The sequence below is a fragment of the Cydia pomonella genome, chromosome 1, assembly GCF_033807575.1.
Source record: "Cydia pomonella isolate Wapato2018A chromosome 1, ilCydPomo1, whole genome shotgun sequence".
Lineage (NCBI taxonomy): Eukaryota > Metazoa > Arthropoda > Insecta > Lepidoptera > Tortricidae > Cydia > Cydia pomonella.
The window spans coordinates 37,404,324-37,421,785 of record NC_084703.1 but is presented as its reverse complement, the minus strand read 5'-3'; the positions used below and the strand labels follow the sequence as shown (position 1 = coordinate 37,421,785).

General features: G+C 36.6%; 1 protein-coding gene across 1 annotated transcript in view; it reads left to right on the top strand.

Moving 5' to 3' along the window:
* Nucleotides 1-312: 312 nt before the first annotated feature.
* Nucleotides 313-17,462, top strand: part of LOC133522068 (uncharacterized) — a 117,558-nt gene continuing 100,408 nt past the window's right edge. The window contains exon 1 of the mRNA XM_061857268.1: nt 313-876. Within this exon, the coding sequence (XP_061713252.1) occupies nt 412-876 (465 nt within the window). The 5' untranslated portion in view covers nt 313-411. The remainder of the gene's footprint in view (nt 877-17,462) is intronic.

Below are 17,462 nucleotides of genomic sequence, written 5' to 3'. Positions count from 1 at the left end.
ACACCACGTAGATATTGAAACTTATCTAGACAACTTGTAGTGACATCTATTATCACGCCCAGCAAAATGTGATCAGTTTGCCGTGTTAAGGCGCGTGTTCGGCAGACGTCGAAAACAGTGTTATCACTAGAGGGCGAAAGACAGGGCGGGCGGAGCTCCACATGCGCGCGCAGCGTTACATAACGCCAGTGGAGCCTCAAGGGGCGCGCGCAGCGGCGGGTGCGGGGCGCGGGGCGATCGATGCGCACCCGGGGGGAGTCAGTCGAGCGGCGAGCGAGCGACATGGCGGCGCGCCCACCCCGCGCGGCGGCCCCGCGGCCCGGGCCGCGCGAGTAGGTCGCCATGCGCGATGCGGTATGAGGCAGCGCCGCGCCCGGCGGGCCGGCCCCCGCTAGCGGCGCCGCCCCCGCCATGCGAGCGCCGCCGCTGCTGCTGCTGCTGCTGATGGCGGCCGCGGGCCTGGCCGTGAGTCCGCTCGCGCGCCTCAACCCCTGGCTGAGCGCGTGTGATCTGGAGGAGGAGGGCGCGAGCGGCGTGCCCGAGTGCGGTGGCACGGCGTGCGGCAGCGGCGGCGGCGCGGCGAAGGTGCTGCAGGCGCGCGACGTGCCGCTCCTGTGCGGGCTGGCAGCAGGTGAACGCGCGCGCCGCCTCGCCGACTTGCGGCTGCGCGCCTGCTGCGAGCGCTCGCCCGCCTCCGCGTTGGACCGGGGCGCCCGCGCCGAGGTCCTCGCCGGCGGTGACCGCTGCGAGAGCACGCTGCACGACCTCCTCCGACTCGACACGATGGTCGCGCACGTGCACTGCGAATTCGTCAACATCCTTCATCGCTACGACTGTGAGCAGGCTTATTCCGTACACACGTGTGAAGACTGCCAGGTGAGTGGATCTTAAACTACTAGTACGCTCAGTGTTCCTGTACTACAGCATACGTGATATGCTGTGTTAAGGCGATTTTACTGGCTGCTGCTGCTTCAAATACTCCTTTTACTTTCCTTGCTGATTATAAAATGAACAGGCATAAAGTAGTATCTTTTGGTAAGTTCTTGAAGGTTTTATGTTTAAGTCCGTATTAATTATCCTAGACACATTCACTTTAAGTTTCACACACAAAAAAAACAATACATAATGCACCGCTAGCACACCCGTGTGACCCACTTGTTTGGTAACATTTTTAGTTTCATATTATATTACACGTGCATTGATCGAGGTGATGCGTCATCTTTCATAACCTAAATATGCTGGTGGGTCAGGATGACATGGTGCCGGTATGGCGCGGCTGCGAAGAGCTTTGTCTGCGAGCGCGGAGTCCGCTGCCGTCTCCGCACCGTTCACGGGCTAACCTCAACTTTACTTACTTATTGAAAGTGTTTTTCCTGTATTTTGATATTTCGCACTTCCTAACATTTGATATCACTATCTAAGTAAGTACCTCAATACTGTCATAGAAAACAATGGAAGTTAATAAAAACATGCAGAAGTTAACTTTTGATTACCCATATTATATTTCGCTAAATTACTGAAAGACTAAATAGTTTTATGGGGATACCTACTAGTGATGCGGAAATACCTACCCCGAGCATGATTGTCTTTGATAACAGATTTGTTCAAAAATCGATGTGACTGCTTAATAATGAAGATTAAAATATAATGTTAGTTTTTGCAAATCTTTTATAGTTTAAATAATTTCTACTTTGCCTATTCCGATTTTAAATACTAATGGCGTCATTCATAAACGATTTTCAAATCTAACAGATCATAGATAATCGTTTGGCCCTATCCGTAATTTTGACATTTCTGTTTGTCAGAAAGAGAAAATTTTATAAAGGTCGTTAAGCGGTTGCTAAGCATTATGAATGAGTGGGTAACTTGTGCTACCGAAGTGAATATATATTTGAGTGATTTATTTGTTTTAAATCATGATTACAATAAGAAATAAAATTCTCAAGTAGAAGAGTAGGTAGTTCCCACCTAGGGCATGTAGGTACCGTAAAATACATTATAGTTGTCATTATTAACAAAATAAATAAATGCCTGCAGCGCCAATATGTCATATCTAGTAAACTATAAAGATAAATAAATGTAGATGCTTACTAATCTGTAAAAACAACCCGCCGCTTCTCTATACAAACGTTTGTCCTCCTTTTCCTCTTTGGACATTAATATTACGGAAAATATTTTTACACAATAGGGTAATTGACTTCTGAGTCAAAATCAGTTTCTTTTTTCGAACTGTCAAAACGATTAGCCACTATGGAATCTCTATGAAATACAGAACAATAACGTCATGGTCAAGTTATCTTCTCTTTAGGTTCTTCAGATTTATTAAATAGAAATTGGGTCTAAAAATAACGGCGGTCTAGGTTGTTCTAATATTTTTCTGGTGCATAAAGCACATTGTGTGAAATAATTTAAATACAGGAAACATCCATATTTGATATACCTATATGAACCTGTTGATTTTTTGGAAATATTGTTAATATATATAAACATTAAATTGTGTGAACATATTTTCCATAAAAACAATATCCAGGGAGGAAAACGGAGACTACCTTTGTAAGGAGAAGAGGCCGTCCAGTAACCTCTTATTATTTGTTTTATTTTTTTATAGGAGTAATTAAAATAGTCGGTTTGATTAACGCGTTCATTTGATAATAGCTGTATGCCTGCATCTGCTTTTATTCATCGATTCCGTTGCTTTTATCATCGTTAAGTATACGTTTATAAGCAGACATTGTGGACACACACTTTTAGCAGCACACCAAAGGTCAGTTTTTACAACCGAAATGTACATAATGTAGTATTGCCCGAATAGATTAGAACCTACGAAAAGCACAAATTATCAATAATAGGCGCTTATATAGATCTGAACACACTATTGGCTTGATAATTGAGCCTTTGCTTGTAAATAGGTAGAGCACTTTAAGCTACCGGTTTGCCCCCCATATATGTTGAGCGGTAATGAAGTTGCGGAGGAATCATCGATTTCATGTTGTTGATAAATTTGATTATTTCTAAAGGCATGAATATAAGTAGAATATGCTCTAATAAAATAATAAATAGTCAGAAGACCAGAATCTACATACTAAATAGGTATTAACCAAACTCGAAACTAGAAAATTTCCCTGAACATACATGGGGTCAAATCGTAGCTTTTAAGGTCCTCTATCATTGGCCTTTTTTTGATCCGCAGTGAACGCGACACCCTGTATATGAAAGTATTGCTACGATATGTTTTTATGGTTGATATATTGGCGGCCTATCGTAAAATCTGCCAGACCATGAAATTCGTAGGCATATCATGAACCGCCGCCATTTCATGATTTGACTAAGTTTTGGCTAAGTTTTGCATAATGTGCCTTATAAATAATACGGAAGATCGATGAGGACAATGTATTTGTCGATATTACTAGGTACATACCAGGCACATGGTAAAATACTTTTCATATCTCATGCTCTGAAAGTGGGTCATCTATAAAGTGCGCAGAAAGGATACGTTCTTGCTCTAGTGCAGAAAAGTGGTGTATTCCTCTGTGTCTCCATTCCATAAGCAACTAGACGGAAACAAATGGAAGGATTGCTAATTGTTCTAATTTTACTAATCCCGCATTGAATCTTATTTATTAAAAATGATATAGGTATACGATTCATTTTAAACGCCTTATTTTCATAGTATTTTGATGTTTAAGGTGGCACTTTCACACTTGTCATTACAAAGTTAACTTGTCCGATTCTACTGCACAATTAGTTTAATATGCAATATTGTATAAAGTACGAGTAGAGCTAAAATCTCAGCAACACCTCGTAAAACCGAACCAAGTTGTAGGGTTGGTAGGTTTATAATTATATCTCCTAAAGGGGCCCACTATTAACCAGGATGAATAGGGACGACTGGAATGAATAGGGTCAAAACTTAAAATGTGATTTACCTGACAATTTCTTAGACAATACCCACACAAATTGTATCATGCAAAATCTTCTATTATTTTCAATTGAATGATAATTTGTGCAAGTATATCTTATAATAATGTCAAGTTAATCATTTTAAATCTTGTCCCTGTTCACCCCAGATGACGGTACTGAATGTTTTGGTCACAACAGTCGAATCTGACATTGTTCTTTGTTCGTGAATATAATTTAGCTCTCGTTAAGTGAATATTACGTTTCTATTCAGCTGAGAACTGTCCTATTTCTTTTCTCTTTTTTCATTAGGTGGTTCAGACGTGCAGGGTTGGCCGAAGTGTTCAAACATTTTGCTTATGCTTCTGATTTAATTATGTTTAATATGACACCGATTCTGATTTTATTACAATGTGACTTGACAATCTTTCACAATGATTTGTGTACGAGAAATACGGTAGAAATTGTATCATTAGACATCTCGCTTGCATTTATTAGTGGGCCTGTGATGCCTTGTGATCCTCGTCAAGGCAAAAGCATACATCTCCGTATGAGATAAATAAAGCCTAAGAAAAAAACGTGCCTCAAAAATCAAGAAAAAAATATGCTCTGATAGATCGAAATATACCTTAGGCCTATACCCGAGTGGATGGAGACACAGTTTGATATTTAACAGATGTCAGTGAAAAAACATGTTCTTGACCCATGTTGACCCATGGGTCAAATAACCATATATGTATGTCATTCTAAGAATTTTAGACCTGTGTCAAAAGATGGCAGTAAATTTAGTTGACTACAAAATTTACTTTGATAATACGCATCTACTATACTAAATTATCTATTTTAAATTCAAATTGTTAAATTAGAATCGAAGACCTCCAGTAAGGTTATCAAACTATAATCTAGTCCCAACATATGTAGCTTGAGATATATAAGTTTGGCAGTAGGGTTTGGTATATGTGCTTAGGTGTTGGGATTGCTGCAAATAAAAAGTTCAGACGCGGTAACAATAAAAGTCTATTTATATTAACACAACTCAATACTAATCGAACACTAATTACAATAATAAGTAGGGAGCGATATATAATCAAGCTCAAACTGTGATAATAGGTACGAGGCAACTTGTCGAGTTGACGTCTGACTACGAACTATCTTTGACTCCCGCGATCCCGATGATTATAACCTTGCATCAGGTACGCAATAGGAATAGCGGTACAGAACCTATAACGGTTTTGCACATGGCGAATCTTAAAGTTTCCCACGAATTACCCCACTGGCTACAAATTAGTTTATGACTTAAAGTTAACAATATTCGGAAACTGACAAAGAAATAAAACAAAGAGAGATTAACACAAGGGTAAGTGCCGACAAAGGGAAGGAAACAGATTACTTATATTACAATGCTTTTACAAGTTCATCCCTATAACGGTCATAATAAACAGTTACGTATGCTATTAACTAAAATGCACATTGCGCATAACGGGAAAAGCTAAATTAATGTATTATTTATTTAATATCATCTAAAGCTTGGGCGAATGTAGGACGCAGTCCCTACACAAGCTTTTATTTAATTTGCCCTGTTAGTTAGTGTGGGTCAAATCTTGGAACCTAAGTTTGACCCACGTCGCGATATCCGATTGAGCTGAAATTTTGCATATATTTGTAAATAGAATGACAATACAATATTATGATGCCATGGAGCTGATTTGATGATGGAAACAGGATGTGGCCATGGGAACTCTATGATAAAATAACGTAAACTAATTGTGTGTTTGAGTTGTTAGAATTTTCTCGATGAGTATTAGTTGCCTGGGGAAAGAAAATAACAGTTAGCCATATAAGCTTGTACAGTCAACATCAAAAGTAACGGATCAAACAAGGTGTCAAAAGTATATACCATTCTGTAACAGCCGGACAAAAACTGATGGTTCTATATGTAGAACAATTAAGATTGTAAAAGATATACTTTTGACCGTGAATATCAAAGATTTATCTATATTTGGAATATTTATCAGGAATATCAGATACTTTTGGCGCGTTGTTTCGTCCGTTACTATTGATGCTGACTGTACCATTTTTTTTTACCAAAACTTATTTCATAATAAGTATCTGTTTTGACTGTATTTTCTTACGTAATTAGTAAGTCTTTATTGTAATTTCATTATATATTTCATCGTAGACATTATAGTAGAGGTCGAATATTTTACCTGCGGCTGCTGTAGCGACATATTAAGCACCAGCTTTAGTGAAATATATACAGCTGTGGATTTAGCTTACGTTAATAAAATAATATTTACCTATATCTTTTAGTCGTGGTCCAACTAAGTTGGCATAGTAAGTAGGTAATTGAACTATTTCTCAAAAGCCCTGAAATATAATGTTCAAATATCCAAGTTACTCTTTTTGAGCAAAAACGTTGTTAAAGTTTGGTTAAACTTGTCAATTTGAAGCTCTTGTCATCAAGAATATTTGTCTCCATCTTGAAATAATAGTAATAGGCTGCTGTATGTTTCACAATAGTAGTGTATTTCTTATAACGCCAGGGTTAACGGAGTGGCAAACGTTTGAAAGCTTTCAGCTTTCAGTCGCAGGTGCTTGGGGAAGCGGAAATGGCTACAGTTTCTGACATGCCACCTCCTCGTCCGTTTACAACACAGCTTAGTTATACAACTTCTAATCACATTTTATTAAATTGTATGTTTTAAGTAGGATGGGTGGTTTGATGTATGTTTTATAGGGTTCCGTCCGTAGTCAATTAGGCCAACTTATAGTTTCGCCATGTCCGTCTGTCTGCTCGTTTGTCGGTCCGCGGCCTAGCTGAGCTATCGTCAGAAAGCTACAATTTGGTATGGGTATGTATGGCTATCAATAACGCAATAAAAACTAGAAGAAATACTATAGGGGTACACGTATAACGGGATTAATTTTATTTTCGCATCAACATATTGGTATCGGGTGTCTAAATAAAATATTCTTACACACCTAATAAGTTAGGTCTTGAAAAATTATTTTCTGATAAAGGTGGATCTAAAAAATATGAAATAATCATTAACAAAGACTTTCAATCAAAACTACAAAGAACCTGTTTAGTTGAAGCTGATTTTGAGTTATCGCAAATCGTAAACAAACATCCCATACAATAGTAAAAGGAGAGGATGTACCTAACCGCTGCGAACATACTCCCTTTGAATTGAAAAAAGTTTACGCTTTATAAATTAACGAGTTTATTATGAAATCGTACACATTATTAATTAAATGGAGCTTAGTGAAGGGCACTGCGACCTAATGTTTATTTCTAGTATTAGTATTATGAATTTCTATGAGTGGTACAGTCAGCATCAATAGTATCCTTTTTTAAAACTTTCCCAAGTAGAGATAAATCTCTCCAGTTCACCATCAGTTTACATATAGACATCCCTTTTTGGCAAGCTGTTAAATAATGATAATACTTTTGACGCATAGTTTGATTCGCTACTGTTGATGCTGAATGTACGTCGGTGAAATTTTTTCAAAACCTGTAGCTACTTTTAAATTTTAACCTATAATTTTGGTCCCAATATTTAGTTTTTATGATCATCTCGTATCTTCGAGTGTGGTCGCCGCATTTGATTACTTTCCAGGTTGCTTCAATAATGTCGGAAATATTTATTCTTTTCTGGCTTATATATTTTCGCTTGGCTATATGATAATCTATTTTAAACCTTTTCAAACTTCTACTTGACATGTTCTTTAAATTCCTCACTCGTATTCTACCGCCGTTCCCCATTCAAGGCATATAGCGCACGTCTACGTTTATGTAAGTCCGCAGTAACCAACTCACTAAAAGCTGATGCACCACTAACTACGACCGATTTTGAAGTTAATATCGCATTATAATGTTCCAATAAATTGTGAAAGAACGAATTATATGGTCACGTCTAAAAATATCGATACGGATAAAGTGCCAAATATATGTATACACTACTTTAATATATGGGCAATAAGGTATTCAATTTTCAAGACTATATTGATGTTAAATACGCAGTCTAAGACCGTGAAACTACAATGGATTCCGGATCATATTGGCATTACGGAAAACGAAACGGTAGATATACTGGCAAGACCTACTTTTTCTGATCGTCTTAGGCTGTCAAAAATACCTACACTGTCATGAACTATGGTGCGAGTTTTTTGACCAAAGAGAGAAAAGAGGATATGGTATAGAACGGTCCAGCCACAACTTCCACGCGCACCTTGGTTTGAAGACTGCAATTTGAATCGTATGGACCCAGCACTTGCTATGAGACTTCGGTGTGGACACATAGCATTAAACAAATTTGCTTACAAGATGCGTAAAGCTCCATCACCGAATTGTTCTAAGTGTGATGTATAGGAAGACGTCTATCACATCTTAATGGAATGTGTTAGCAACGAATCAGTTCGCCGAGAGATTGAGGACGTTAACTTTTTAAAGATTGGTGGATGTAATTATATATTGTCCCGCTGTCAGAGGCTGCAAACTTAATTTATAAGTTGGTAAATGTAGGCTTAAATAGACGATAAGATTTATGAAGTACATACAGAGTGACATCGTCACTCAGTGACAAAGCTCTTTCAATAAAGAAAAAAAAGGTCGCACATACATACTTTTGGCACTTTGTCCGTATCGATATTTTCAGACGTGACTGTACATACTGTTAGGAATCATATCGGTAGATAGGGTAGCGTCTGAACTAGACTTTGAATTATTCGTTCCCCACGGTCTGAGCTTACGGGTACAAAAGATATTTGTTTTCTCAAGTAATTTTTCCTTAATGTCTTAAATACCATTAATTAGCCTAAATGGTCTGATTCTATATTGCTGATATAATTTTTAGAAATTTGAAAAATATCAGTGAAAATATTATCTATACAGGGTATTTCTAGGGAAAATCTTAACACCCCTGTAAACGATTTTGAGCACCTACAATAAATTTGTGAAGTTTGAAGTCCACCTTAAAGTCGACAGTTAGGTACATTAATTATTGCAAGTAATTTCTGACTAAAAGGTTATAGGTATTTTAAGTAGCATAGATTCCATTACGCTTTCAAATACTTCACAATTACTTCATGGCGGCCTACTCGTATACACATAGACAACCATTAATTCCTCGTATTCTACTACTTAATTCTATAGTCCGTTCAACAGACATGGAGGCAATGTTCTTACATTTTAACGTTCTTTAAATGTTAACTGACTACTTCATATAATTAATGACCCACCATGTATGTGATTATTAAATTGAGGCATTAATTAATTACTTGTTAACCAATGTTCAGTAATACATAAAATATCAATTAAAAAATCGTTCATAGAAAAGTCAATTTGTCTTTTCCTCGAATCACATCATGTTTGCGATGTACCTATTACGTATGCAACCCCGCAGTGTCAGGGAGCCGGCCGTGGAACCGACAGAACTTGACAAGTTGACACCCTTCGGCTATAATAAGGGATAGGTATGCAGGAAAATAAAAATGTGTAAGTAGAGTATTTTTCATTATAGGTATTTACTTAAGACTAAAATGCCAGTGATAGAGGATCCTTTTTATTAACAGCTTTTTTAAATTATTGATTGTTACTGGAGGAGCCGATTGTCTGCTAAATTTTTGACAGAAATGACAAGTAAATAGGATAGCGGTAAAGCTATTTGTCTTCTGTCATAATTTGAAAGGTAAAACTTACCTATATAAAAAAACATAGGTATATGGCACTTCCTAACAAATTTCTTAGTGTCAATTATGCTAAACATACTACTGTACAAAGATTATATAGAGATATATATTAGATTTATATCGAGTATAATTTTCTGCCTCTGACATTTTAGTCCAAGATCCCAGAGCCGCCAGACCTTAATTATTTTCTCATGAATAAAATGTATGGGATAATATACATACATACATACATATAATCACGCCTATTTCCCGAAGGGGTAGGCAGAGACCACGGATTTCCACTTGCTACGATCCTGACATACCTGGGATAATATAGTGTTAGTATATACTTTTACAGTACATATGGTGCTACTTTATAGCACTAATGCGAAAATTAGCATATTAAATTACTGTGTCGAACATTTGAAGGGCCATATGTACTGTAAAACGTTGTACGATACATGTGCGAATAGGTAATTCGCAACTCGTGTCGATTTAAAACACTCCCTTCGGTCGTGTTTTAATTTATCGCCACTCGTTTCGAATTTCCTATTTTTCGCACTTGTATCGTAATGTTCTAGTACCTGGGCGACCGAGCTTTGCTCGGTTATAACTATTTATTGTAATATGGTGGTGTATAGGTGATAATCTACATAAACTTAAAAAGTAAAATGTGAACTGACAATTATTATTATTTACAATCGATTTTAACCTTACAGCACTTGTCACAGAGTAACGCCATCTATTGTCAATTTCTCTTATTACATAGGTCATTTTTTTTACTAAATTAAACTTGTCTAAAACAATAAAAATTAAAAAATTATATATAAACTTGAACATAAAAAAAAAACAAAAGTTAGTCACCGGGCGAGATTCGAACCCGTAACACTCGTTTAGCAGTCCGCGTCTTAACCCGCTGGACCAGACGGACAGTGGTCGGTATCACGAAATTAGCGACCATATTTTGCGTCGAACGAAAAACGCATGAAAACTCGAAAACACGCGTTTTCCCAAACATAAGACTAATCTAGATAGATTGTATACCCCCAAAAACCCCCATATACGAAATCGTTAGAGCCGTTTCCGAGATCACAGAAATATATATATAAGTATATACAAGAATTGCTCGTTTAAAGGTTAATGTCTGCATACTTGCTATCCGACGGCCATTTGTCCGGTACAAGGTTCTAAAAGTTGGTAAAAATATTACTAACTTATCTCAATATTCTCATGCTGATTTTTATGTATGTTTTAGAAAACATTGTTAAAAACTGATAATCAACATTGCCAGACCATTTCCGTCGGTGACAACTATTACCAAATGCTTTAAAACTGTCAAAAAATATCGTAACTTTATTTATATTCTCACTCTTTATTTTATCATATATAAAAATCAAGAGTGAGAATGTAAGTAACAATATTTTTTGACAGCTTTAAAGTGTCTGGTAATAGTTACCTGCAGCGGAAATGGTCTGGCAATGTTGATTATACATTTTTAACAATATTTTCTAAAACATACATAAAAATCAGTCATGAGAATTTAAGAAAAGTTAGTAATATTTTTACCCAACTTTAGCACCTTGTACTGAACAAATTGCCGTCGGGCCAATATAGCAAGTATGCAGACATTAAAAGTACATACTAACACTATATTATCCCATACATTTTATTCATGAGAAAATAAGTAAGATCTGGCGGCTCTGGGATCTTGCTCTATTTGCTTTCAATAGGTGAATGTGAAAATAATAATTTCATGCACTACAAGTGTGTTTAACTGTTCAAAATAATTTAATCAAAAATTTTTGTCCACAGTACCTCTATTCTCCATAAGAATAAGCATTGATGTATTTTTGAATTAATAAACTGTAATTTAAAATTTGTTTTAAGATATGTATTTTCAAAGATACTGTGAGGCAGACAATTGCTGATGGTATACTAAGTCACTTTAGGTAATAGTTTAAAAATGAACTCTAAGTAGGTATTCTGTGAAAATATTCGTTCTTTAGTTATCACGTTCTCTGAATCCATTAATTACTGTAATAGCCGGCTAGATTCCAGCGCGACTCGGGTTTATCAGGCCTATAAAACAAGTGTAACTTGTCAGCTTTGACAATTTGGCAGCTTACCCCATCGCGGGCCTGTCCTAGTTTCGAGCGCAATACCACTACTTGGTATTATTATATACCTTCACACTTATATAGTTAGTGGCATGCGTTTTTGTAACTTGTAGTACTTATCTACTACAACTACTACTATATGTGTGTGACAATTATAATCATAGTTTCCCAGCGTGTCTAGGTGCCTCAAAGCAATAGCCTCGCCTTGTAACTTGCAAACGGCACCTATTCTGATATTAATCAGTTACCAGACATGTGTCTAGCACGTCAGAAGAAGCTGGATGTGCTTAAGAAGTTTATGTTAAAAAATATTCATATTGTACTATTACTTAACCAGGCTGAGGGACGTATGTGGAGTAGTTCGTTTTACCCATAGACGGATTTTAACCCCAAATCTCTTACAAGTCGTATATCGATCCCTTAAAATATGATTGATATCTATGACACAACACGCCTGTATTTTTATATACGGAGATGATCTTATAGAAAAAATTCATATTTTCTGGATGATGTAGATGTAAAGCTTCGATTTAAAATAATAGGAAATATTTTAAATTGAAATAAGCGAACACATGTTTATTTTTCATTGGGTTTTTCAGTTTTGTAAGAATTGCTCGCAGGAATTAACTAAGCCGGTTTTTATAATAATTGATATTTTTTAAATTTATTTAGCGGTTAAATTTACTATTTTAGTTATGTTTTATGTCAGTTTACAGTTAATTTTGAATTGATGTTAAGCAATGTGGCAAAATAATAAAAAATGTTTTTGGTAATATGACCAGTAGGGCTAAGATGGTCGGCTGTTTATCATTTGTCACCATTCCTGTTACGTTTTAACAAGTATGTAAGCGCAAAAGTGACGCATGACATGACAGATAATAAACATTCGACCATGATACCGCTGCAGTAGAGTTAATATGGTCGGCTCTTTATCATTTGTCACCATGCCTGACACGTTATAAAAAGTATGTTAGTGCGAAAGTGACGCATGGCATGACGCGTGATAAAAATGCGCTCATAATACCACCACTGAATTAGGATGTGAAACTTTCCTATAGCCAATATTAGAGTTTGACTATGTGGGAGCTATTCTGCCCGTAGCCGGTTCAATTCAATAGTCTTGTCGTGTGAAATTATTATTATGGTTGTATTCAACCTATAACCAACTAATTTGAGTAGCTTGAAAAGCTTCATATAAAGACTTGCATTCCTAACAATTCCTTAAAATATGGTAAGCGAAGCACGCATATCCCCCGTAACCCGTCAAGTGTCCGACCTCCCGCAGCGGGAGTTGGTGGACGCGTCCGGTATCCTCATACAGTAGACTACGAACTTTCCAGGTCTTTGGCCATATTTGTACTGCAGCATTTATTTGTGATTACAAAATGTAGCTAATCTGTCACACGGCCCGATTCGAAGAATGATTAAGACACGTTTAAGATCTTTAAAAGATCGATAACTAAACGACATGTCAATATTGACGTTTATTTCGATTTCGCTGTGATCTCAATAAGATCTATCTACGATATTCCTAACGTCAAAGTGACATTGGTTGCCCGAATCGAGCTGTTTCTGTTAATTATACGACAAATAAACGATATCTAAATGAGAAGTTATTAAGTTATCTTCGAATCGGGCCGTAAGCGTAAGTTATAATTTGTATTCTCTGCCATAAATCGCAGATTATTTGTTGATATGGGCTATATGCGGCCGCTGTGAGAGCTCAGATGTTACCAGCAGAATATGCATATAATGTATGAAAAAAAAAAATGTTTTTTTTTTTTTTGCATAGTTTTTATTTTACTACTTTGTTTAATATATTTATCTCTGTCTGTGTTTATATAACCATGTCATATTTCAGCTTTCTAGCACTAACCATCACGGAGAAAAGCTGCAGACGGACAGACGGATGGATATTGCGAAATAATGGTTTCTAGTTGACTACTAAAAATGAGCAATATTATGCTTGAAACTCAGAAATTACTTTTATAATCATTGAAACACAAAAAAAATGCAAAAATATGATATCCGCGGCCCCGAGCATGCACATTCATCTCGCTCACGCTTACGTTCAGTAAGAGTGAGAGAAGAACAAGAACCTACTGGGCCTTAAAATAAAATTTACCTACAAGGGAGTGATGTTTAGGCGCAGATATTTAGAGAATTACCAAAATCAGATTTTGAAAACGAAAATCTGTTCTGTGCCATGAAATATCAATTTCCTAGTTGTAATGGATTAATGGCAATGTTTAATATTAAGAAGGTTTGCATACATAACTGTTTTAACGAAATAATTATGCGAATTTCGAGTATGACAATAAATACTGATAATTTAATAAGTTGCACAGTATACAGTTTACTCAATTGAGTATTTTGTAATTAGCAGCGCAGGTTCGTTTCTTTTCTCACTTTTTCTGAGCGTAAACCCCTTTGGTGTTGCAGGTATCGCTTACCATCAGGTGATCCGTCTGCTCGTTTGCCTCCTGTATCATAAAAAAAACCGTGAGCGAGATGTGCGTGTTCGAGACCGCGGATAGTATGTTATTGAATTTAAATTTATTGTAAGATTTACTTAACAAAAAAAAATCGACGAGTTGCTTCAAAAATATTTTAATTGAGCATATTTAGAAGCAATTGTCATATTTTTATTGTATGCATAAATTGTTACCATGTTTTTAAATCCGTTTAGACCTAGGTTCGTGTTTTTTTCCATCGAGCGAATGCAAAACAAATCGGGATTTGAATCGTTTAAGTCTATAGAGAAAATCCTCAAGAATGCTACTTACATTTTTGCCAATCGCATTGTGATCTAAAAAAGCGGTACGCTTTTTCAAAAACTCCGCACTTTGAACCTATGGCACCTTAATCTGTGACGAAAAGTCTGACGGATAAAGCACACATTTTATCGTTCTTTTTTGTACTATGTCGTCGGCATACAAGCATACGGCCCGCCTGAGGGTAAGTAGTCTGCGTAGCCTTTGTACACCAGCAACTCCAGAGGAGTTACATACATGCGCATTGCCGACCCTAATACTCCGCATTCTCGTTGAGCTCTGACAACCATATTCACCGATAGAAACACAACACTATGAGTGTTATTTGGCCTACAAAACCCCGAATAAGTAATACTAATAACTTCAGACTAACAATTTTAACAGAGGTTGAAATTAACCTCTATTATATTTCCCTGGATGAAATTATGTGGACTATTTATTTAGTAAAGAATAATAGCATATAGCAAAGCGTATTAGTGAAATATAAAAATACTCTAGCTTTTTCCCGCGACTTTGTCTGCGTGGGATGATGATGATGATCGATAAAAAATATCCTATGCCCTTCCTCGGGCCTTCTCATTCGTGCCAAATTATATCTAAATCGGTTCGGCAATTTAAGCGTGAAAAGGTAGGTAACAGTAAGACAGACGGACAGAGTTACATTCGGAGATATTTATTTGTGAATACGGTATTTACCGCTGAAAAGAGATTTGCCAGACAGGCCCTTCTCCAATTTATGGTGCAAATGGCAATAGAATCGAAAAGTTATGGAAGCGATAAGTATTATTCTAGTTTGGTAATATCATAATGCTAATAAAAATAGGGCAATGCGAAGATTAGCTCTTTCCTGTGGGGGCGTTTAAATGCGGGATATAGGTTTTGAGAAGTGATTAATGTTTCTTCACGTCTTCCAAGTGAATGTCATCCAGGTTATTTTTGAATATATAAGGCACCTTGCCATCAATCTGCCATATGCTATGCTATATAGGGAGGTAAATAAGTATGACGTCATACATAATAATTTCCATCACAAGCAGTCGAGTGAATTATTTAAATGAACTACGGCATATGATAGCCATAGAGTTTGACACTGTAAACACGTAGGTGGTGTTTTACATGCCTCAATGTTCAGTAATACACTCGAGAGCAATAGTTTCGGGTCAATAGCATTTACTTGAATATCTCGAAAACGAATTAAGCTATCGTATTAAAAATAATTGAACCTTATAGACACTTTAATGTTACTAAAATAAAATACATTAAATTTCTTACTGATAGTTTATTTATCTTGTTTAAAACGATATGTGGGCATTTTCACTTAAACACCATTCGGATTTTACATTCATTTTGTATGGACAGCCACAATACTGACACTCAAATTTTTTATACTTTTCTTTGTTTCAATCAATAGTTCTCGTGATTTTGAATCGATAACCCAAAAGTTGTTAGTTTATCGAAAAAAAGTGAATTGTACACCGTTTTCTGGAAACCCTTAACTAGGCCATTAGACTTTTTTAATTAATTTCCAGCAAGCCGGAAATCGTTTTAATACCTCCATTTAGTCCTAAATGTGTGTAATCTGAGTTAGAGCAATCCCAGGAGGTGTGCATATTTTTACTTTTTTTTTTTTCAGTTTTTTACTTGTCATTCTGTCTGTTCTACCTATATACTAAAGAGGGTTAAACTCTGCGACGAATGAGCATCCAAAACTTGAAATTCAGTTTAGTGGTACAGCCGAAATCAAAAGTTAGAAAGTGGGATAATTTCTTGAAGCTTATATTTTATTTTAAAGGCTTTTCACCAGTGTCTGATCCACCAAACCTTGCTGGTAATGCCATTGTAATTGAAGGTGGGTTCCTTATACATCGACTGGTTATACCGAAACCAGTGGGTCTGCCTGTTGTTGGTCTGTGTAGGTTTGAACCAGTTTAGAAGCTGCTGACGAACACGCTGAACTGTTGACAATGATACACGGACTATTCTTGCTGCTTCTCACTGGCCTCTCCCATTGTCCTGCATCGTGAGGATTCTCGTACATTCTTCGAGTGTAAGCAGCATATTTACAACTTTAATAGAGACTACTAGATACCTGGGAGACTTCTTATACTGAAATACATTTTGATCTCAGAACAAAAACAAAAGCAAAGACAGTTGCGAAAACTAGGAGTTCTAAATAATTTGTAAAAAACCGATAAAAAATATGACAATACTTTACGTCGATCAATATGTTTCTTTCCTCCGTGCTGGCTTGTTAAAAATATTTAAATAGTGATGAGAAAGTTGAAATTTAAATTATTAAATGGCTTAACAGATGCCCGTTTCGGGTCTCGCCATAGAGAAAATGATATACTCGTACGTGTAACGATTACTCAATTATCTATAAGGACCCATTTTGTTTCAATACGCCAGCTTTATTCGTTTTCAAGATATTATAGTAAATGCTAGTGACCCGAAACTATTGCTCTTGAGTGTATAATACCTACAGTCAAAGGAGAGCTAGAGACTCATGGAAAAAGGGGCGGTGACTCAGTTTCTCCCTATTAGATACTAACAGACAACATAAAACATTGAAAATAGAATCTTGAAATTAGAAATAGTAGCTTTTATTGCAAGTGTGCAAAGAATGTCATCGTGCACTAGTCCCAAGATACATAATGAATGACACTTGCAGACGTACGTACAATTAGGGTTTCTGCTCGAGAATTCTCTAGAAATTTGTCCTTCTTCGAGACGGAAAAAAAAAACTTTGCCTCGAGAACTCGAGAAATAAATCTCTTGTTATAAGTAAAAAGAAAACACGTGTATAAGACGTGATGTGTCTATAGTGTATTTAGGTGTAGGTAGGTAGGTATAGGTACTTAAACATTTATTAGTTCACCAACCAAATACAAAACTGCCTTGATCCGTCCCCTAACGTTCTGGCTTCAACAGATTTTCATATTTTGTAACTTTTGAACTACTACACTTAGATGTCTACAGGATTCGTCTTGTGTAATTACTATTC